This window comes from Leptosomus discolor, chromosome 4 (genome assembly GCF_034619465.1).
Source record: "Leptosomus discolor isolate bLepDis1 chromosome 4, bLepDis1.hap2, whole genome shotgun sequence".
In the NCBI taxonomy this organism is placed as follows: Eukaryota; Metazoa; Chordata; class Aves; order Leptosomiformes; family Leptosomidae; genus Leptosomus; species Leptosomus discolor.
The window spans coordinates 79,296,437-79,320,611 of record NC_141394.1 but is presented as its reverse complement, the minus strand read 5'-3'; the positions used below and the strand labels follow the sequence as shown (position 1 = coordinate 79,320,611).

General features: G+C 40.1%; 1 protein-coding gene across 4 annotated transcripts in view; it reads left to right on the top strand.

The window, feature by feature from the left end:
- Window positions 1-24,175, top strand: part of CTNNA2 (catenin alpha 2) — a 459,358-nt gene that overhangs the window by 59,751 nt on the left and 375,432 nt on the right. For all 4 annotated transcript variants that reach the window (XM_086464656.1, XM_086464659.1, XM_086464658.1 and 1 more), the window contains 3 exons: window positions 15,214-15,380; window positions 19,322-19,441; window positions 21,452-21,718. In XM_086464656.1, coding sequence (XP_086320782.1) covers window positions 15,214-15,380; window positions 19,322-19,441; window positions 21,452-21,718 — 554 coding nt within the window. The remainder of the gene's footprint in view (window positions 1-15,213; window positions 15,381-19,321; window positions 19,442-21,451; window positions 21,719-24,175) is intronic.

Here is a 24,175-nt window from a genome sequence, read left to right as displayed (position 1 = left end):
TCATGAGGTTCACGCAGGTCCGCTTCTCAAGCTTGTCCATGCCCCACTGGGTGGCCTCCCTTCCCTCAAGTGTGTCAGCCGACCACTCAGCATGCTGTTGTCTCCGAACTTGCTGAGGGTGCACTCAGGTCTGTAGTCAGTGTCATTGGTGAAGATACTAAACAGCACTAGTCCCAGTGTGGACCCCTGAGGTATGCCACTTGTCACCAGTCTCCATCTGGACGTTGAACTGTTGACCACTACCCTCTGATGCCTTGAAGCTGCATGGTAGGACTAATGTTTTTTCTTTGTTCATTGCCTTTATTTCCACTTTCCCCATTTCAGGTTAGTTTTTTGTTGTTTTTTTTTTTTTCCTCTGCACTTTGGCTATGATTTTCCTGACTCATCCGATCTTTTTCTGCCTTTGCCTCAGTGAAAACTACAGATGTGCAATTTGGGGTTTGGTGGGTTTTTTGCAGTTCAGTGCGAGGTGGAAATACCCGATTAGTTCTAAATATGCCAGTTTAAGTAGCAGAGATGCTCTAGCTAGGCTAGCATGGAAATCTGTATGGACCAATAAACCTGCTGACCAGTCCATTGGATAGATGCAGCTGGTGATTATTCCTAATACTTAAGCCCAGCATCTACACCTCTCATGTTTCTTAATATGCTTCTGCAGTGACACCTGTATATGCAGCTCTCACTGATGGTTGTTTCTTTCTGTTCTTGTTAAAAATCTAACAACAAACATATGTTATTTATGATCCTTTTATTATACAAAATGTACTGACCTGCCTTTCTGTGTGTTGGTTGTGGTCCATAGATCGGTTTTGTGTTTCGATCCCTGCACCAGAGTGTAATTTCGCAGTACGAAGCTCAGGTATCTCTTAATCTCTGCACAGAAGCTCTTGCCGTTTTTAAACGTTCACGCAATGTGTATAGTTATGGAAAGGGCTCTGTTATATTAATACCTCTGTGGTATGTGAATTCCGATTGAAATTGGCAATAAAGTGTGAGGGTATTAAAGTGTTAGCAAGTCAAGTTTAGAGGGAAGATTGCTGTAGTCTTTGAAAATCAGTTTTTTAATGTAATTCCCAAATTTGGAAAGATAAGCTTAGTTTTCATGTAGGTTGACGCTTTGGGCATGGTTTCAGAAATGCTTGACGAGTTCTTTTACGGTGTAAAAATAACTTCATTTGGGCTCAAATATAGGTTACCGTAAATAATGCGTGAAGATTATGTGAGGAGATAGTAGAAATGAAATAATTCTTTAAAAGTGCTGTTGTACCTTCTATCTCTTGCTCTGTGTAAACCTGCAAGTGCTCAGCTTTGTATTCTTTGTTGTCTTCTTTCTCTTATCTTTTCTTATCCTAAGCCTACACCATAGACTTTCACTGTGCTGGTGACTCTCCTTGGTCTGCTTTTCTCCTTTCTTATGCTATCTCGTACTGGAGGCCTTTTTCAGGTTTTGCATATAAATTTTTCCTGTTTTTTGTCTTGGCCACACAACCCTAAATTGCCCAACGTTAACATGCCCATTCTCTTAATCCCAGTCAGGGTGTTGTGGAAAGGCTTTTTTTGTTTGTTTGTTTTTACTTTTAGTCGTGTTTGTTCCCCAGATTTTTAATAAAGACGTTAGGAATGTGCCGTAAGCCTCTCTTATTTTCATTATCTGCCCATTTCCTTTATCTCAGGCTCGTCAGCAGGCTGGGTGATCGGCAGGCAGCAATGCCTCCTGCTGTAATAATCCCCGGGCTCCAGTGCGTTTGGACACGTGCCCTGTTCAGAGCCAGGTGGTCCCTGCTTCTCTTCCTGCTTCTGCCACGTCATTCACAGATAGGAACTGAGTATAAGACCGAGCAGGAATGAGGAGGGATGGACAACTGACCCCTTAAAACATCGAGTGAGCTGATCAGTCTCCTCCTCCATCCTAGCCATCTCCCCACAGTGCTTCCCATGAGTTGACATAAGTAATTTGCTGCTCCTCCTGTTCTCAGAGCTTGTTGGGAATTTTTGATAATTTTTAAGAAAACGTGGCTTGCTGGAAAATACCAACCCTTTGAAACTGAAGCTTATCTCAAAAACTATCAATTTCATCTAAACTTTTCACGAGGCAATTCTTTTATGCGATAATAGAGAATGATGGAACCGATTCCAATTATGATTTTGAACGTGGTTCACAGTGCCCAGGGCACAGATATAATCTACCCCCTGACTTCCTTGGCTGTACAGTATTTGCAAGCCTCTTCAACCCCAGAATGAAAGTAATATCCAGAATGATGGAATCTCTCTGCCTAATGGAGAATGCCACAGTAGTTTTCTTAGAGTGCTTCCTTTTCTATGCCTGTTAGAAAGTTGTCTGTGCCTTTCAAGTGTTGTTCCTGTCTACACATGATAGCTTTTGCGCATTTATTAATCATAATTTTCTTTACAATTCAGAAGTTATGCAGAAATCCATTAAATGGTTAAATTTAGACTTTAATTTCTAGGACTCAGAAAAAGATTTTTCTTTGTCAGTTACATTGATTTTTGTCTATTTTACAATAATTATTTTAATAAATTTACTCTTCACTGTTCACCAAAAAGATGGCAGCTTTTTCTAGCAGTTGCCCCTGTAGTTATTTGAACAGTTTTGTCTTATTTATGTGATGAACTATTCTACTTATTTTGAATGTGCTTCTTGTATCAGTTCTGCAACTATCTGGCAAAGAAGGAAACACTGATTTTTAATTAGAAATCTGAAATTTTTAAAATACACACAGAAGTTGTGGAAAAACTACTAGCTGAACAAAGAACCCCCAAGCTTCCTGCAGCGCTGAACCACACGTCCCAGTATCTTGCTGCGTGGCAGATGTCTGTTCTGCTTTGTGCTGATTGCTGGAAGACAGTCCTGCCACTTGCAGGATCTGAACTGCCCAAACAGGCGCACGCAGGTTTCCTTGGAAAGGGTTTTCTGTTACTGGGTTCACTCACGGCTGGAGCGTAAGAGCAAAGTCGCTTGTGTACAGCTTTGGACAGTCAGGTGTATCAGGGCACTGGAATAAAGCAAGGAGAGGATCAATTTGGCAACACAGATACCATTTTAAGACAAAACAAAACATTTTCCTTGGCCTTCTGTAGAGCATTGAAGTTCGGTTGCATGACTTTTGCCAGGATACAAGTAAGGCCACGTTGTAATTCAGTTGTGTTTGAATTTCTTCTGTGTTCATTGATATCTTAAGAGGTACAGTGTGTTTTCCTGTTCCCTAGCACTAGCCACACTGTTGAACATCTAAAGTGTTCATGCTGATGTTCATGAGCTCTCCAGTTCAGTGAAGGCTAATCAGTTGCTTAGTTTGTCCCTGAAGGATGTTGAACTGCAGAGTAGCTGAGAGCTGCAGACAAGAGAAGGATTAGAAACGGTAATGTATTCTCACATCCAAAACAATTTACTTTAGAATTGCAATTTGATTAATGTTTTAGTGTACTTAAGTGTATCAGTGATGTTGCAAATGCACTGTTAATCTGACTATTAATTAGAAAAGTTCTTTTTAAAATATAACATTTGTGAAATAATTGGTTTAGGTTGTTATGGATATGTGACTAAATATCTTAAAGTTCTGTAGTCTTGGTTTTTTACAGTCCCTTAGGAAAGAAGTAGTTTGGTTAATTAAAATTGCATATTTTAATGGTCTAGGAAGTGAATGAGATGGTGTGCTATCGGATCTAAATGTGAATATTGAATCTAAAATACATACTAGCTTTAAGAATACCCATTGTGCTTTAAAATATAGAGTGATTCATCTTCCATCACTCGTATCTACATGTCAAATGTAAAGTGAGTCAAATTTAAGTGAACTAGATTGTCTGTGTAATCAATTCCAGAAAGACACAGCTCTAGTAGCTGAAATGTAATGGGAAAAGATCAGTCTAGGTCATATATGGCCTTTTCTGGCCTTGAAATCTATTAATACGATGAGAACAGTGGTCATTCTTCCTCAGATGGGGAACAAAAGCCCAACTGCAAATGAAAGGGGAAATGAGGTTAGGGGATGTAGTAGTAAAGGTCTAGGAGAAAAGTGTTAGGGAAGGGGAGGTGAAGATTTAACAGCCATTCGTGTGAAGCTTGGGGAAATCTGACTAGCTTTTTTCGTGCGTATTTATATTTAGTGAGAATACAGTATTCTTCAGTATGAAAATACGAATTACTTCCCAGATTTTAGCAAATGATTATACAATGTCAAATAGAGATTACTACTGAAACGAACTATTTTCAGTTATGGAGAATGGATTTTAAAGTATTTGGAATGAAATATGGTTTAGATAGGGAGCAAATATGATTGTTAAGGTAGGAGGAATATAGACGGTGAGAAACCAACCATCAAAGACCAGATTTAATTCGTTATTCCTGAATCAGCAACTTGACTGTTGGCAAGTGTGCTGGAATGGTGGTCCTACTCTATTTGCTGAGTTTCTAGACAACTCCAAAAGGGGATAAAATTGCAGGTCTTTGCATCCTGAAGGGTTTGGGTTTGGTTTTGTTTTAATAACTAGACAGCATCCATGAGGAAAGGATTAAAAAACCTGCTTACATTATTTAAATACACCCTATTAGCAATTATGGGTTATTCGAATCTATCACATTATCATTTTGTATCGTCAAAGCTGTTCTATGTGGAATCTGCCACTCCGTTTGGGTCTGCACATGATTGTAATATAGAATAGCTTCATAATAATGCTTTTCCTCTAATTACAAGGAGAGCACTCTAAAATACTTTAATTAGGTCATGGATCTGTTGTCACATCTTTTTAATCTTGGAGATGTAGAGCAGAAGACAGAATCTAAAAGAGATGGATTAATTAGACCACAGCTTTATTAATTTCTTCCATTTGAGAACCGCTCAGGAATGGTACATACAATCAACCTGTCATTGTTTCCTTACGTATTTCCAGGTGTTTGGAGTATTGTCAGCATCCCCTGCTGATCATTGCTGTTCTCTGGATTGCTGCTTTGTGCCCACTGTCTTCTATCTCTTAATAAACACATCAACACTTTGGAAAAATGGCATTTCCTCAGTGTAGTAACCATTAAGAGCTTTAGTCTGTTCCTTTCTTCACCAGTAGGTGCTTGCCTTCAAGTCTGCTTACGGTTCCAAAGGTTCCAGTAGCCCAACACAGCGTGTTCATGCAACCCTACCAAAAAAAAGTGCCAGGAATTAACATTTGGTACCTCTCAGCCATCTCTTTACTTCCCCCCCCCCCCCCCCCCCCCCCAGCCATTTCCACTAAGCTAAAATAGGAATTGCTTTTTCAAAGACATGGATCAGAAGGTACCTTCTTTACCCATAAGTCAAATGAATGATTTCCATAGCAATTGGTGTATAAAAATTGACAGCTCTTTATGTGTGCAAACAAAATGTACCTGTCCCTAGAGGGCCTTTTTTGTAGACTACACAGAATCAAATTCATAGCTTGTTATTTAAATTCTACACATTTCACAATTATTTTTCAATGTGTTTTTTTCAGACCATCGTGTTGGCTTTGGCATTTGTCTGATGTAACAGAAGACAGTTCAGTTGGATGAGCAAGTAGAAAATGGGTAGTTTTTTGTCTAGTTAGGTTTTTGACAGCTTATATAAAACCAGTTTACCGTAGTGGGAAACGCCCACCAGAGTTGGCATAGTGAAGGCAAGCGGGAGTGCCTGTGCGTGTGTCAGGCAAAGGAAACAATTAACTGCTGCTCCAACTTCGTCACATTCCATAAGAAAATCAGTTCTCAGAAGAGAATAACTCCTTTTAAACAGAATTCCCATTTTGTATCCGTAAAACAAAGTGATTGTGCCTTTGTTTTTCGAGATACTGCAAATTTCATGTTAGTCCTAAAGAAGCCATGACTAAAATATTTGTTTTGCTTTTGTCACTGCTGTTAAATACTGTGTGGTTGCACCTGAAGAAAAGAGGTGATAAGATCCACAGTAGATCATCTTGAATTCTAGCGTTAAGAAATTGTACAGTTTGGGTCTTGTTCCAGCACTGTCGTTGTACCAGCTGTAGTGCGCTCTCCTGAACTTGTTTGATGTCTGGAGGAAGCAGAGATTTCACAGAATCACAGAGGCTGGGAGGGACCTCTAGAGATAGTCCAGTTCAGTGCCCCTACTTAAAGCAGGGTCAGATAGAGAAGGTTGCCCAGAACCACGGCCAGTCACAGTTTGGAGACTCCCCAACCTCTCTGGGAAGCCTATTCTGGTTTTCAATCACTCTCACAATAAAAATAAATAATAATGAATAAAAATTGGAAAACCCCTTTCAATTTATGCCGTTGCCTCATGTCCTTTTATTGGATACCGCTGAGAAGAGCTTTGTTCTTCATTCCCTTCTGTCAGCTAGCTGTATGCATGGATAAGATCTCTCTGCACCATTCAGCTGTCTCAGCACGTCCTCATACAACAGGTACTCCACTCCCTTAAGCATCTAGTGGCCCTTTGTTGGTTTGTGCCCCAGTATGCCCATGTCTGCCTTCTACTGGGGAACCCAGAACTGGACACAGCCCTCCAGGCGTGGTCTCACCTGTTCTGAATTGAGAAGAAGGGTCACCTGCCTGACCTCGCTGGCAACGCTGTTCCCAGTGCAGCCCAGGATGGTGTTGACCTTTGCCACAAGGGAGCATTGCTGGTTTGTGTTATCCACCAGGATCCTTGGGGCCTCCTCGGCAAAGCTGTCTTCCAGCCTGTTTGCCCTCAACACGCGCCGATGCCTGGGGTTGCTGCTCCCCAGTCACAGCACTTTGTGTTTCCCCTGATTTGGCCTCGTTACGTTTCTGTTTGAACGTTTCTCTGGGGTGCTGAGGTCTCTCTGAATGACACAAGCATCTGGTGTATCAACCACCCCTCCAAGTTTTGTATCGTTGGCAAACTTGCTCTTTATCCCATCATCTAGGTCATTAATGAAGAGGTTAAACAGTGTTGGCTCCAGTATTAACCCATGGAACGCTCCCCTAGTGACTTACCTCCAGCTGGACTTCACACCACTAGTTACAGCCCAGACCAGCAGTTCGGCCAGTTTTCAGTGCACTTCTCTACCCACTTAGCAAGCTCACAGTTCATCAGTTTGTCTATAAAGATGTAACAGGAGATAGTGTGAAAAGTCTTACTAAAGCCCAGATGAGCGCCATGATGTGGCAGTTAGGGACATGGTTTAGTGGTGGACTTGGCAGTGCTAGGTTGATGGTTGGACTCGATAATCTTAAAGGTCTTTTGCAACCTAGGTGATGATTCAATGACTTAGGCATTCCAGTCTATTTAAATGTTGCCTAACCAGAGGTAAGCCTGCCGGCCTTCTTTCAGGGGCCTGGGATTTCCCAAAGACAAGTGCTACCAGTAAAGGCTGGTTATTTAGCATGGTAATTATTTTTGTGAATAGTAATCTGTTACTCTAATTAATATGGCCGCACTGATATTTCTAAACAGGTTTTTTTTTGTATCAGAATATTTGTTTGTAAATTATATCCTATGGAAGTCCGTGTTTATGAAAATAGCGTGGTTGCTTTTTGTCAGTTACCCTTGCAGGTTGTTTATTTTTTGAAAAGAATCATGTCATCATCCTTTAATTTCGCTTTGATATACGTGTAGAGGTATGCACATGTATTTCTGCGTGCATCTGTAAGAACGTTGCGGAATACTTCCACGTTTCTGTTGTTCGTTAATGCTTTCCCTAGCTACTGGTGCAATAAAAATATTGTCTTTTCAGTAAAAAAAAAAAAAAAAGGGCAGCAATCAGCCTATTAGTTTCTGGAAATGTATTCAGAAAAAGTAAAATTTCTGAATCGATGTGTGTGTATTTATAGTTCTTGAATATGTGCGTGTATATATATATAATTATAGGAAAAAATGTATAGATTTGTTGACTTCAGCTGTTTTTCGAGTTTTGGGTTTTTTTTTTCCCCTTGGGTTGAATTTCACTTTTGAGATGCAGTAATCACTTAACACCTTTCCAGTTGTTTGGTGCCTTATTCTACTTTAAGACTTTAATAGTGAGAAGTAGAAATTTGAATAGGATTCAGCATGAGACACGGAGTGGATTGCACATTCCTTTTGCCCTTTTGATGTTCGTTTTTTTTGGAATGTTCAGTTTTTGGATTGTAGTGAATCATTCGGAATTTTGGTGACCTTTGCCATCATCTGTTGTTAGCTTTTTGCAGAGGTTAACCTTGTAGTTACTTGAATTGTCTTAATGCAGATTACCAGGTGACCTGTGTGTGTACGTTATTCTGTTTAAATAAGTGTAAAGACATTTTTAACTGCTCCTATGTGAGTACCTGAATTTAATATCCTAAATGAAATTACATCTTATTTTCTATATCCGAGGGAAAAAAGGGTTTTTCTTGAGAATCAGGTCTAAAAGACTCCATTTCTAGGTCCTGAAACTGAGTATGACTAAATCTAATCCTGCGTTACCCGTCGAGGAAGGAAGGACAGAGTAGGTCCCCCAGTTAAATCCTGTCAGAGCAAGCCAAGCGGTTTGGTAGTGAAGCTGGGAGGTGGTGACTGGAGGTTTGAACCTTCTTAAGTTGATGAGATCCCAGAACCTTAATAATAACTTTGGACACATCTTCTGTCATTACTTAAGTGCAGGGAAGTGGCTTGTTGTGTGGCTGTTGTCAGATTCACAGAATCACAGAGCAGTTGAGGTTGGAAGGGACATCTGCGGGGCGTCTGATCCAAGCCCCCTGCTCAGGCAGGGCCACCCAGAGCCAGTTGCCCAGGACTGTGTCCAGACGGCTTTTAAGTATGTCCAAGGAGGGAAACTCCACAGCCCCTGGGCAACCTGTGCCGGTGCTCAGTTGCCCTCATGTGTTTCCTGATGTTCAGAGGGACCCTCCTGTGTCCCAGTTTGTGCCCGTTGCCCCTAGTCCTGTCACTGGGCCCTCTGGAAAGAGCCTGGCTCGGTCCTCTTTGCACCCTCCCCTCAGGCATTTACAGGTAGAACTACTACTAGTAATTATTAGAATTAAGGAATTAAGCTGAATTTCACTGTTAGGTGTTTTGTTGGGTTTTTTTTCCTTGTTTTTGAGTGTCATTTGGGTTTTTTGGTTTTGGTGTTGTGGTTGGTGTGTGTTTGTTTGGTTTTGGTTTTTGGGGTTTTTGTTGGGTTTTTTTTTTTATGATGGGCATTTCTTACGTGGCTAATAGGGGCTTTCTCCATGGTATGTTCTAGGTTTGTTAAATCACTTTCTGACCCAAGACTCTTCAGTTACAAAATGTAAATGAAATGCATGCTTTTTTCTCAAAGCAAGGTGCCAAAGAATTTAGTGGGTGGGTCTTAGCAGTAAAGTGACTGACCCTGTGTGTCTCACAGAAAAGGTCTATAAATCCTTCAAGGCGTCAGGTGAAGTACTTCACACAGCTGCAAATGGTACGTCCTAGAAAACTGCAGTTCTTATCATGTGTGTCCCAGAAACAGAATTGTTTCCTAAGGCTGCTGCAATGACTGTAGGAATGGATATTCTATGCAATAAGAGGAGACTGATTAAAGGATACTGCCTTTAATCTGTCATGGCTCGTCACAAAAAGGCGTGAAGTGAAAAAGAGACAATAGGAGAGACAGTGGAAGAAGAATGCTTACTGAAATTGAAGGACAAATGGGGCATGAGAGAAATGGGTATAAATTATCTACAAATAGAGTCAGTATGGAATTAAAGCGTCTCTAATGAAAAAACCCTGTCAGATTCTGGAGTTCATTTTGGAATGAGTTTCCTGCTTCCAGTAAGATTAATTGGGGTTAAATGTCTGAGCTGTTTCTAAGATGGAAGCTTGATAAGTTTATGAGTGTAGTTATTATCACATTAAGATTATTATTAATTATATTGTGACATGACTGTCTGCAGTGGCAAAGAAGCAGACCTGATGACTCAAGATGTCTGTGTTTCTTGCATTGACCTAATTTTCACTGAACATAATTTAATATAGATTACAGAGTAACTTGAAATGAATTTGGGCGGAAATGAATAACTGAAAGTAGGGTTGGCTTTTTCCGGACAAAAAGGTTTCTCTGAAAGATAATTTGACTAGTTGTAACTCCAACATTAACTTTGGCCTAAGAGAGGTTTGATGCCATTGCTGTACAAGGACAAAAATATATTCTCTGGCACTGAGATAGACAATCCTTCCTCCCCCATAATGGCCAGTTTTCCAGGTTATTAGATTTTCAATTGTGAGCTAAGAGTTCTATATAAGTTTTAAACAACCTGCTATGAACTTTTATATTAATATGGTTTTGATTTGCTTATTTGTTTATGTCTCTTTAATGCTTTCGACTTGATTATTTTCGAGAAGATTTAATTCACGTAACTTTAGCTTTCGAAGCTTAAATAACTAATCCGAACTTATTTAACTGTATTTTTGACCATGTATTTGCCCTCTGTCTGCCGGTGTTGATTTTTAATTAGACTTGCTGGTATCTCCTTGGATAGTCAAGCCTAAGAAGACAATTTTCCTGCTTGCTTTCCTGGTGCCACTGGCCAATTATCAAATATTATTTCCTTCTTTCATAGTTCAATATCAATATTTATCTGAAGCTACAGACCGGTAATTTGGCAGAAAATGGTAAAATCTCTTCAGTACCAAAATGGAAGTTAAACCAATCTCTAGGAGTCTGATTCCAAAACCCAAAGCCTGCTTTGGCTGCTATTTCATCCTGGTTAGATCTAAAGTTTAGGTACTTTCACATACACAGGTTTTGTTGCTGGAAGCTCAGAATCAGTTCCATCTCACCTGAATCCAACTTAGAGCTTAAATAAGGGAAAGCCCAGCAAGGCTTTCCCTTAAGTTGTGTGTATCGCCGTGGGGTCAGTCAGCTCGGAATGCTCTAAGAGTGCATCTGGGATCAAACTTTCTACAAAAAGCTGTGACAGTTGATTTCCTTTAATATATAATGGAAGGGAAGATGATGCGGTCCCAATTTTTACACTGATTAGATGAGTCCGGTCATGCACATTTTGGATCAAAATCCCAGGTTAGGAAATTCCAATCTAACCCTTACCCACGTGCTGGACTCTGAGCTATTATGTGGTTGCTCTCAGCCTCTCCTTTTACACGGAATACTTTGAGTCGCTGACTCAAAAATAATAATTAAAAAAAAAATTGTGGAAATTTCTTTCCCAATTTTTAGCACACTCTCATTCAAGAGTTGTTGATAAATTTTTCCAAGAAGTGTGTGTCAGAAAAATCTTTGTGGCTTCAGAGTTCCTTGCTCTTAGTTTCAGTGATGTTTGGCCCACGGGTAAAACGCATGTGAAGGTAGGTACAGCGAACTGTGACCCTCTTTTGCAGAAATCTTGTTTCTCTGCAGAGACCAGGAACCCAGAACTTTACGATGCTGAGCAACAAAACATTTAAGCATATTTAGCAATTTATTTTGTTTTCTCTTTATCTGACAGTGATTGTCTGTTCCTTTTCTTTTAAGAAATCTTTTGAGAGTTTTGGCAACCTTGGAAATCTAAGAAAAGCATGCTGCCTTAGAAAGGAACATTTGCATTTTTCTGCTGAAATTGTGTATTGTTAGCTTACCATCCAAGGTACACTGCACAGAAATTATAATAAGAACACACCTGATGGTAATATAGTAAGGGAAAGAGTTCTGATGGGAATTATTCACTGTGCCTATCTTAAGTCACGCTTTTCACTATTTGCATTGTTTTACGGGAAGTTACGCCATCTGATATTATTTTTGAATATTGTTATAATGGTCTTAAAAGCCATATAAGTGTGCTTTGATTTCACGTAAAAAGTACTTTCTTTCTGAGCTTCTACACTGCAGACAAACAGGAATTTTTTAAATTTGTTTTTTATAAAGTTTGAGTTAATATAAAATCTCATTTGAAATGGTGTTTGTTCCTCTTTCAGCCTGATTTCCTAGGGAAATGAGGCTTGCCAAATTATTGATCTGTTGATATTATTTAAATTGCTGTCCAGTTTCAACCTATGCAAAAGAATATAAACATAATTTAAAAAAACAAAATCAGCAACTGGAAACAGAAGAAATCAAAAGAAAAACTCAGACTTGTGTTCACACCTAGAGCGAGGCAGATGCAATTCAACGTTGTCTTTGCCGCTGGCTGGTGGGGCAATGCATGCGTGGTCCTGACGAGGCAGAGCACATTCTGTTCCTCTCTGAAAGTGTCGTGGAGAAAATACGATGGAGTGGGTTTTCAGGCGGTATAGTAGCAAGACAGGTGAAAATTAACAGAAACTTATTAATTTGGCTGCGCAGACATGAACTGTTATTATATGAATTAACAAAGTTGTGGTTTGAGAAGTTCGTAACACCCAACCTTAAATATAGAAACTGCAGCAAGTTTATGATGCATTTAGAGACTGCTGAGTTTTTAAAAAAGCAGCTTGTGTACAGAGCTTGCTTTTGGCAAGAAAGCAAAGTCAGTAGCTTGTCTTAAAAATAAGTTTTTGCTTGGCATAGCCACAACATAATTCCAGGTACTAGATGGGTGGGATCGTATTCCGTAGCTAGGCTGGCTTATTTGAAATGCTTTTATCGCGCCTACCCAGCAGAAGGCAGTGTGTCTTGGCGATAGCTAAGCTGGCCCGAAGTTGGTGAAGCTGCAGCCCAGCAGGGCAGCCCTGCGCAGCTGCGCCAGCTGGGATCCCCAGTCACAGGGCAGCCAAACTGGGAGCGGTTCTGAGCAGGACTCGTCAGCCGGTCCGTGGCAGCGCGCAGGTACGGCGGCGGCGCGTCTGTCTGCGGAGACAGCGGGCTCCTAGGGTTGGGGTTAGAGGTTTCTGTACTGGCTTGTGTTCCACAGCCTTTTGAAGTCCTTTACAGTACCCAAGTGTTTTTTCTCACAGGTTGGATGAATAGCAACATCTCCGGATTTCTATTTTTGAATGCATAGTTTTTCTCCCATTTCATGAATTATAAAGGAAGATGATGCATTTTCACTTCATTATTTTTCAGCTGACACTGGTAAGGTGTAAGGTGGTGTAATCACCCATTTCCTACAAGGATGAAGGTAGATAGCAAGCGATGCTTGTGTTCCCTGTTGCTTAGAATGACATTCTGTTAGTTCATAACAGTTTTTAAGATTGTGGCTTACTCAGAAAAATTCCAATAATAACTTTTTTGAATCAGTCAAATTTTCTGGGGGCCTCAGCCTTTAATATCAAGGTTACCTCTATATAGATCTTACAGATCAGAATTTACCTGATCTCCTTGTGATGTTAACCACACTTTTTTGCTTTTTTGGTTGAGCTTCATGTGCTATGTTGGCTTAAGTTAGATTATCAAATCTTTGAAAGGTGGTTATGTTTTAAAACCAATCTTTTATGTCTAGTTATGCAACTTATTCCTTGGTGTAAATAAGGGGGGAAAAAAATCCCACTTTCTAATTTCAAGGTCTTTGCCACTGGTATCTTGCCTACTTCTGTGAATGCATTGCACCGTCCCTGGCTCACCCTTCTTTCCAATCAGGTATTTCCTTCAGCTTCTCCCTGTCCTCCTTTTGCTACCGTATTCCAACCTAGTCCCAGTCTTACTCCTTTAAAAGCACTGTTTCCTTTAGTAGCTGAAAGCTGTTCCATCTCACCTTTACAGAAAGAACTCAAGCCCTTTCGGTACTGGGCATGTTAAATACTGTTTATTCTTTCTTAATACTTCCATCTGCTAAAAAGAAGTAAAGTTCATCCTTAAAAGTCTTGGTTTAGTTCTCAAGTGGTGTTGAATAAGATGCTTGTTTCTGGAATTAAACAGGAATAATGTGTCCAGGCACCAGCATGTTTCATTTGCTATATAAGAGAGCGTTTTGCTTTGTCCTCACAGGGATATCTGGGCATGTTTGGGATGGTGAATAGGTAGAGTGAGTAGAGGAGACGGGGCTGAAAAATCATGGCAGCGATGGTCACAAAAGTAATCACGAGGTTCAACAAGGCCAAGTGCCGGGTCCTGCCCTTGGGTCCCACCAACCCCACACAGCACTACAGGCTGGGGAGGAGCGGCTGGAAAGTGCCCGGTGGGAAAGGCCCTGGGGGTGCTGGTCGGCAGCCGGCTGGACACGAGCCGGCAGTGTGCCCAGGTGGGCAGGAAGGCCAACAGCCTCCTGGCCTGTGTCAGCCATGGGGTGGCCAGCAGGAGCAGGGAGGGGATCGTGCCCCTGGACTGGGCACGGGTGAGGCCGCCCCTCGAATGGTGGGTGCAGTTTTGGGCCCCTCACTGCAAGAAGGACATGGAGGGGCTGGAGCGTGTCCAGAGAAGGGCAACGGAGCTGGTGAGGGGTCTGGAGAACAGGTCTGTGAGGAGCGGCTGAGGGAACTGGGGGTGTTCAGTCTGGAGAAGAGGAGGCTGAGGGGAGACCTCATCGCTCTCTGCAACTGCCTGACAGGAGGTTGTGGTGAGGTGGGGGTCGGTCTCTTCTCCCCAGTAACAAGTGATGGGACAAGAGGAAATGGCCTCATGTTGCACCAGGGGAGGTTTAGATTGGGAATTAGGAAAAAATTTCTTCACCAAAAGAAGTCACACTGTAATGGGCTGCCCAGGGAAGTGGTGGAGTCACCATCCCTGGAGATACTTAAAAGACGTGTAGGTGTGGTGCTGAGGGACATGGTTTAGTGGTGGACTTGGCTGTGCTGGGTTAATGGTCGGCCTTGATGATTTTAAATGTTGTTTTTTTTCCCAACCTAAATGATTCTGTGTTTGGGGAAAAATATAGTCTTTAATAGGAGTGATAGCTCTTCCAGGTGGAGGGGAGCACTATAAGTATCTGAGCAAGAAGGCAAGGACTGGGGAGCGGGAGTGAAGGAGAAGGATGTAGTCTGAAGGCAGAATTGTAGAGAGATGCGATTGGGATGATACCCTTGGGGTGCTCTGTCCCGTCCTGCCTACCAGTGCAGGTGAGTTTGTATTTCTGTAACACACACTGCAGTTCTAGTTACGTTGCGCTGGTGGCCCTCAGCGGTCTGTCTTGGTGTTTTGGTTTCCTTCTTAGTTGTTACAGGTGACTGCGCCGGAAGAAGAACAGTTTGGTAAAGCAAAAAAAAAGCAGAGACTATTGAGGCAGTTACTGCAGTTTTAAGAAAATATTTCTCCTGAACAATTCGATATTCAGTAACTAAGCCGTGCGTTATTTCCCAACAGCAGTTAGTTTTATTTAATGAGTTGGTTATACTTTCCAGGGAAAACCAAAACGAAACGAAGCAAAAAGTGTAAAACTCATCTCTAATTACCTTTTTATATTTTTTCTTTCAATTCTAGGAGAAACAATGAGGATTGCCTCTTCGGAGTTTGCTGATGACCCATGCTCCTCAGTGAAACGGGGAACCATGGTGCGGGCTGCTCGTGCCTTGCTTTCTGCTGTCACTCGCTTGCTCATCCTGGCTGATATGGCTGATGTCATGAGGCTTCTATCGCATCTGAAAATTGTACGTGGTTTTTGATGTTCTGTATTGGTTTTGCATGTTTTGTGTGTAGAAAAATAGGGAACAAACCAGCAGTGGATGTCATGGGTCACGTTTCTTACTCTGTCCCCACTGTTTTTTCTCAAAGTGGTGATGAAGAGGCAGGAGATAACATGTTTCTCCATTAGTCTCATTAATTTTCTAATTTTGCAGAAATTAATTTTTGGAGTCTTAAACATTTTCAGCCATCGTCAGTGACTGGACTGATACCGCTGTTAAGCAGGCGTGAGCTGAACAGATGCATTTACCTCACTCATCTCACACCTTATCCTGATGGTTTACTTGCCTCAGTACTTGTAGAGCGTTGCTATCTTGTGGCAGAGTTTGGGTATTACAGTTGTTCTGATTTATCTTTTTCTCTGCAAGACTTCTGGATGTATCAAAAGATTGAATCTTTAATTTGGAGTGAGACAATAGTGCAAGTTTCTAATCAGTCATGAAAGAGGAAAAATAGAACAAAGAGGGATTAAAGATTGCCAGGTGGTTTGGTGTGGGTTTGTATCCACTTTTGGCTGCCACTGTTTGTGTTTTTATGTAGGACTATTAAAAGGCTTTTCAGTTGAAACTGTGAAATGTAATTTTTTTTTTTTTTTCCAGTTATTGGACTATTTCACTTTAATTGCATAAGCAAAATACAGTTTTGCAGAAAATCCCATTCAGAATATTTAAAGCCTGCAGAATGTATGTGTGAGTTTGTAGAGGAGATGGAGAGTTATTTCTTTTTAATAACTGTCCAAACAGTATTTTATTTTCTTTTTTTATTTCTCTTTTTAACAGTGTAGCTGTACAATGATGTTATGTTCTGGAAAAACAATGAGAACCCTTCAACATGCAAACTGGGCAGATAAGCTAAATAGGTTGAAAAGTTTTCATACTGAAAAAGGCAGATTTTTCTGTACGGATTCTAGTGAGCTCTGCTCCAGTGAACAGAATGCTGCTCTCGTAGATGTCAGCACGTGGCTTTGATTATGTGCAGTGTAAGCATTATCTCTCTGGAATATGCTTTTAATTTTTCCCCACTATAATACTCCGTGCAACTGTAATTAAAATAGTCTTTTGCTAGTGAGGCTAACACTTTAATATTATAAACAACAGGTTTTTCTAAACATGATTAAAATTTGGATTCAAGCTCTTTCATAGGTGATGAGAAATGCTGCTCTCACACCTGAGATTTCTTCCTTCTGTTACAGCACTGTGCCCTGTTATGCAAGACACCAATGTCCAATACTGTTTTGTCAGTGGGTGTGTTTACTTACAGTTTGCACCCTACATTTGCAAGGGCAGTGTATGACAATGTGGCTTGTAATCTCTGCATTTATCAGATGTTATCATGAATTTTGTTTCCAAGAAGCCAGACATCTCTGTTTTCAGCAAAATTCAACTTAAGGACCTTAAATTTGGTGTGAGGTTTTTTTCAGGTTAAAAAGGGTAGTTTATTTCTGAGGATTGACAGTGTGAATATATTTTTCTTAACCACTTTATAATGCAAACTAGTTTTAGATGAATAAAAATTAGATTAATAGGAAAAAAAAGTTTTTATTTGGCAAAATTGACAGAGGAACAGCTCTTGCAGTGACTCAAAGGTAACATTCAAAGACTGGTGTAAGTTAACCATAAAATTAATAAACTAAAATCATTCTGCATGAAGTTCAGAAGTTAGTTATCAAGGCAAGTTAAGAAGCCTGATCTATACTGAAATGTGCTGTAATCAGTTTTCACTGAAAGCTTGTCAAATGCGTGAGTTGTGCTCCAGACTTCATGGGATATAGTGCATTTTAATTAATGTTTTAGAGGAAATATATGTGGATGCTTTATGGAGGGACACTCGGCGCTTTCTTTCCGATTCTCTTTTGCATAAAGTTAGTAACAGTGCTTATTGCAGTGAGGCTTGTGTAACACTAGTAAAACATACTAATATAGTGTGTGGTCATACACATATACAATCATGAGTCCATTGTAATTAATTACGTGCTTGTTAGGTAGAGAAACACATCTGTACAGTTGAGGGAAGTTGTGTTTTGAGGATAGAGAACTTGCTTCAACATGAATTTGTAAAAGAAATTATAATCAAAACAGGGTTTGCGCTCATGCCCTTTCTAATACTTCTCATAACCAGTTTCTTCATTTTGGAATTTCGTGGGCTTGAGCCCAGACTGACACGATAGACTATGATCAGCATCTTCTGAAATTGGTTATCAGAGTGGAATCTCTAACAAATTGTCTAGCAGGTTTTTTTAATAGGGAGGTGGCAGAATTTAACAAAAATGTGCATCAGTTTGTCATGCCTCTGCTTGGCATTACAAACGTGTTAAAGATGAAAGTTTCAGGTAGTTATTAATGTAAATGCTTCTTGATATGTAAGGAAGAATTTACTGATAGGGTTGTCAGGCACTGGAACAGCCTGCCCAGGGAGGTGGTGGAGTCACCATCCCTGGAGGTGTTTAAGAGACAGGTAGATGTTGTACTTAAGGACACGGTTTAGTGGTGTTGATAGAGCTAGGGCAAAGGTTGGACTCGGTGAGCCTGAAGGTCTCTTCCAACCGAAACTGTTCTATGAAGATGTTCATATTTTGCTGGAAATCCTGCAAGAGCAAATGAGTTAATACGATGGTGCTTTTGTAATTTGTGTTACTGGTTGAGGCGGGCAGATAGTTCACTTTAAAAGCTGCTGTTCTTTTTAAAAGCTGCTGTTCTTTTTAAAAGCTGCTGTTCTTTTTAAGAGTAAAAGAAGAGGTGATTGGATTCTGAATAAGGTGTAGCTTACAACTCTCAGACTTGGAATAAAATTTCCGATGTTACGGCTATGGATTTATGTGCTTGAGTTATACATTTTCCTATGGAAATGCATGGATTTGCTCTTCTACTGCCCTGCCATTTGTAAATCCACGTAAGCAGGTAAAAGCTCAAAATAAAAATACCCTCTCACTTGGTAGGAAAACAGAGTTGAAGCAACACAATTGATAAAAAGGCAAGTTCTGTGCATGATTGTGTCTTTCTAAGTTCATTAGACACCAGCTGCTGCTGAATTTATGGGTTCCCAGCGGCGCTGGGAGGGTCAGCTGCAACCCTCAGCTCTTGCATGGGAGCGCGTCCTTTTCAGATTTAGCTGCTTCTCTTCGAGGGGAAAATTTGTCTGTTGTTGAAAGATTATGCACGTTGTCGTGAATTGAAGCAATAGGTTTTAGAAAGAAGGATGAATAGAAGCTTTTCAGTTCTCAATCTTTTTGCTTGGAATTGCATTTTTATCTTGTGAGGGAGAGAAATACAACTTTGAGTTCCCATCGAGTCACAGGAAAATTTCCTTTACTTACTGTATGAAAAGAGCATTTTATCCCTTCAGGTATTTTTTCTTGCTGTACAGAAGGTAAAGTTTCACAATAGATTTGGGAGGTTAACTGGTTGATATAACTGGGGTTTTATGTCTTTCCCTGTTAGCTACAGCGTGCCTGGGTAGCTGCAGGTGTGTTTTCTTTGGGAGGTTCTTTTCTCAGTTTTAAAGTATCCAAAAAAAAGAAGCTGAGAAAAAAGGAATAATAAAGATATTCTGGGTTGAATCTATGCTTGTTTCATTTGTCTCACAAAGACACTGTTTTGGATATATCAGAGTGAATTTAAATCTTATATGGTAAGTTTGAGTTTGTTTTAAATGGTATTTCTTGTCCAGAATTAATACCTTCCCCTTATTTTGTCATCAACCCTGTACTACACATTAAGAACATATTAATCTATTTTGTTTTAAAACACACAGATATTAAACATTTTATCTGATAAGCCACTGTACGGTGACGGACAAAAAAGCTAAATTTGGTCCATATAATGGAGAGTATTGGGTAGAACAGTTACAGACTTTGTCAAAGGGCGCACACAGATTAAAAGGCTAACGCAGGTGATATATTCTGTTGTAGGTAGAGGAAGCGCTAGAAGCAGTGAAAAACGCAACAAATGAGCAAGATTTAGCAAATCGCTTTAAAGAATTTGGAAAAGAGATGGTAAAACTGAACTACGTGGCTGCTAGGCGACAACAGGTGAGTACATTTTTAAAGCAGTGGTTGAGGAATTGTTGTAAAGTTCTTCTATTTTATGTCCAAGTCTGGTTTTTAAATGTACGATAAGTAAGTGCTGTGTCCTGGCCTGTGATTTAATCACATGGGTTTTTTTCAATGTGATGAAGGTTTTCAAAAATGCAGTTTCTTTAAGAATATTTTCCAAGTGGCTTCAATTAATCACAGAATGAAGAGTGAAAAGGCAAGTGATTCAGGAGGTTAAGGATAGTTTTCATGTGATGATGATTCCCATTTAATTCTAACCTGCTGGTTTGAGGTCACTCTGACAGCTGGTAAGGCATGAGTAGTCTGATATAATTCAAATTCAGGAAGAACAGAAGTCTGCTTTGTGTTGAAAATGATCATTATTAATTTTCAGATACTTAAAACCCCCAAGTACTCAATTCGTTCCTTACTAAGGCGAGTGGAAAAAAGACCAGAAAGTCACGATGACATTTATTCAATTATGCAACTTTGCAATAAATATAACTTTCTCCTGAACACTGTTCCCTTTAGAGTCCAGACAGTGCTGTCGCTGTGGAGCTGTATAAGGTCTTCCCAACATCCATCGTGTTTGAGGACCACCCATCCCTCAGGGGTGTGTCGTCTTTGCATTGCGCAGCACGCCGGATTTAGAAAGCTGGCTTTCCATATTCATCTGTCTGTTGACTTTATTTTCTGCATTACAGTAATGACAATTTACTTCTGTATGAATATTGTGGTTTTTTAAATGAAATATAACACTTTCTGAGTTATACTGAAATTAAATAAATGGAAAATGTAAAATCTAGTCACGGTGTGACCAGTACTGTTCTGTATGTTCAGACACTTCCCTTGTGGAAATAGCTACAAATATGGGAAAAAAGAGAAAAATGGGAAAGCTAATGAAGGTGTCTGTCTCTTAAATTCTTGTTGGAGGTGTGAAACTATAACAGAAAATCTTAGTTACAAAGCTTTTAAATTTTTTTTCTTAAGATGCATTTTTGTAATGCCAGAAAGGTTTCCCATATAACTGGAAAATCTTGACAGCATTAGAACTTACTGCTTAGATGTTTGGGCATTTTCCTTTCATCCCTTCTGTTTTGTTGCCTGATAAATTTTTTTGGAACTTAATTATCTCTGAAAACTGTCAGTCATGTGTGGTTGAAATTAGTCAATGGGTAAAACCTTTAAATACAGAATATCTGGGTTATTTTTTTTAGTTCTTGCTATATATTCTATGTGTGAACGTAAGTAAACTATTTGGCTCTCCAGACTTCTTGGTTCATAGCTTTAAAATAGAAGTAATACTGTATATTATTGCTCATTAATATTGTTAGGGCTAGCTTACCTAATGTTTGAAAGGCTTTCATGGACAGTGTGATATATCCTACGTTTAAATAAATTCATGGATTAAATAACAGTAATACAGTGTCATTCTGGTAACATATTGTACAGTATCTGATGCTTGTTGTCAGAGGAATCAAAAGAAAGTATATGTCATTAAAACAAACACTAGACGATATGAGGAATAGAAAAAATACGAAGGAAAGGCTAAAAATAATGAGGGGCATATTTATTAGGTCTTTAAGAACTAAATATATATTCAGCAACGTAGTATTTTTAGTTTGGGATTTTTTTAAAGGTCTAGTTCATGATGATTTTATAAAGGACTTACAAAATTATGCACTTAACTGCAACAGGCTTGTTGCACTCGCATTGCCTTATGGGATCAGTGGACTGAATCCAGTCAATCAGGAAGAGTTATTGTTTTATATAAATTTTCTGCAGGTCTGAATAAGGGAAGCATGTAGACTAATATTCCCTGAATAAGGGAAGCAGAAGGAATGGACTTTTTTTGGGCAGGAGGGTGATTTCTTTCTGTGATTTATGGTAGATTCAGTCATTGATTCCACCTTTGCAAAATCACTGGTCGGTGTTTATGCACGGATGTTTAAGGTGTCTAGGCAATACCTTCTAACACAACTATAAAAATGGTGGGTTTTTCTGTAGGAGCTGAAAGATCCGCACTGCAGGGATGAGATGGCTGCAGCTCGAGGTGCTCTGAAGAAGAACGCCACCATGCTGTACACCGCGTCCCAAGCGTTTCTCCGTCACCCTGACGTTGCAGCCACTAGGGCCAACAGAGACTACGTCTTCAAGCAAGTACAAGAAGCAATTGCTGGTATCTCCAATGCTGCCCAGGCCACCTCGCCCACTGATGAGAACAAGGGGCACACTGGCATAGGAGAGCTTGCTGCTGCGCTAAATGAATTTGATGTAAGTATCAGAAGCGTGTGGGAAGTGAAGTGTTTGTCCATGCAATCTACGTGCTTTTAACTAAGTGGGTCTGGAACAGGACTCAGATTTCCCTTTTTCATTCAGGTCTGTTTCCTCAGACTGCAGAGGCAAAGTGCAGACGTTCATTTGTGTTATTTTTAATAAGGAATCGTTGTTTGCTGCTAATGGACTTGAATTATTAGGAGTTATTTGTGCTCATATGCAGTGGCTGTGATACAGAGAAAAAAGTCCTGTTTTGCCCTAGTGTCCTTGAGAAATCCGCCACGTAGCAGTAAATAGTGCAAAGTCCGGTTAATCTGGCATTTTAGTTCTGTGACCAAGATCTGTGATTTGTTGAAAGGTAAAATCATACTTGTCCGGCAAGTCAGGCAGTCAAGATACTAAAGTAAAGATGGTGATGGAGCTGATCATCCTGGAAACATTAACATTCAGCTTGAATCGTGAATTGTGTTGATCAAAGATAGGGAAAAAGCATCTTTCAAACACAGTTGATACCAGTCACTTCAGGTGCAGGCAACGTGCTACAGCCTCTATTTCAGAAACAGCTACGGTTTTGTTTAAGGAACTTTCCGAACAGCTAATTGTTTAACTGCTAATTTCATTGCCAGTCTCATATTAGGATTTTTCTCCATTTTATGGTCGAGGACTGTTCTTTAGAAAGTGAAAACAACTATTAATTGCAAAGAGAATCTGAAAATATGTTTTCTCTCTTTTGTTCTGACTTTTGGTAAGGGGGTGTTGTTCGTGGGGAGAGGTGTCCTTTTCACTTTGATCCACCACGTTACAACACAAGCGTCTGTCACACGCAATTGGGAGCTACTCAGTCCGGCTGTGTTTAGGGCTGAAGTGGGGGTGTAGTGCAGGTGGCTCATCTCATGTCCTGTTGGACTGGGCTTGTCCTCTGCAGCTGTGGCGTACTGTCATTGGGTCTACTTTGGAGGCCGTAGTAGAAAGGGTAAGTATTACAGGATCAAGGGAAGCTCCAGGATTGAGTAGGATATTGAGGAAAGGAAGAGAATGAGTATACAAATAATAACAAAAAGGAAATGAGGTTCGAGGTGGAAACATGACAGCAGAAAAATGTGTGGGTAGATGTGGGAAGAGACAAGCGAAGAGAGTAAAACTGTTCAGAACTGCTGCAGGACCCAGATGTTGGCTCCAGTGCCATCGTGCTGTTCAGGTACATCAAACAGTACTGCCTGCATGGACTACACTGATTTTGATTGGTTTTTTTAAATATCTGTATTTCTAGATGTATAGGTTTTCCTGTAAAATTATTGTGGTTCAAGATTTAAGGAATTCTGCGTGGTTTTCAGGGCCTTCTCAGCTCACAGGTCCCTTATTGGTAAGATCCTGAGAATCATATCCCCGTTTGGTGTGATTGTCATCTGGCTTTTGTGTGGGACTTGACGTGTTACGGGCAGCAGAGGTTTGACAAACAGTGGCAGAAAACATGTGACTTCTCAGTCCTAAAGTGATGATGCTGCTGCTCTCTGGAAAAGGCTGCAGTTCAATACGAAGAGAGTCGTTGTGCTTAGTGAAAGTAAATTTAGTGAAGACTATGCGAGACCTCTGATACTGTCCCCTGCCTCTCTGTGAGAATATTTGCTCCTCGTTTTTCTCCTCAGGTAAAGTCTTTTCCGCTTTACATGATGTTGCAGGCATCATGAATGCATGCGAGAGATGTGTGTCCATAGGATCAGGTTCTGTTCACAATTACCTGTGGAAAACCAGCCTGTCTTTCCTGAGAATTGTGTCTTGGTAATTTTGGGAAACTAAATGAAAACTTTCTCCTCTAACTTACTGAGGATACAAAGATGGAAACTATTGTCTCATCTGCTTTCTAACCATATTTCCTGTTTTGGCTCACTGCTTAGCTCTTGAGTGAGATTTATTTACACCTGATTTTGCAACAGAGATGACATTCTCTGAACTCCAGGGAAAGCTGAAAGGCATAGCTGCCATGGTGAGATGATTGTGAATTTATAGTTGCAAGAAAGCAAGAAAAATTGCCAGACTAATGAAACGACGTCATGGCTAAAAAGATGGTGGAGAAAACGTTTGATTTTTATGCTGGCAACGGATTACTTAAGCAAGGGGAAGGAAGTTTATATTTTCTATTGAAAATAACTTTACAGTATATTTATTTTACAGTATCAGTCATACTGATTGAGATCAATTTGTGTTTGGTATGAAGAGCATGCTAAATCTTCTATTACATGACAAGATAGTTCTTCTATATTACAAATAAGTTTACAATTTTTTCCATAATATTTGACGCTTCTTGGCCTTCATTATTTCAAATTTCAGAACCAGCATTCTGCAGTTTAGTGCTTCAGATAACTGCAGTGTAAATCACCTCGGTACTCTCTCAATCAAAATGTCATTGCATGTAATACAAATAATTCTATCTATTTTAAGCACTTCAGTTATTGT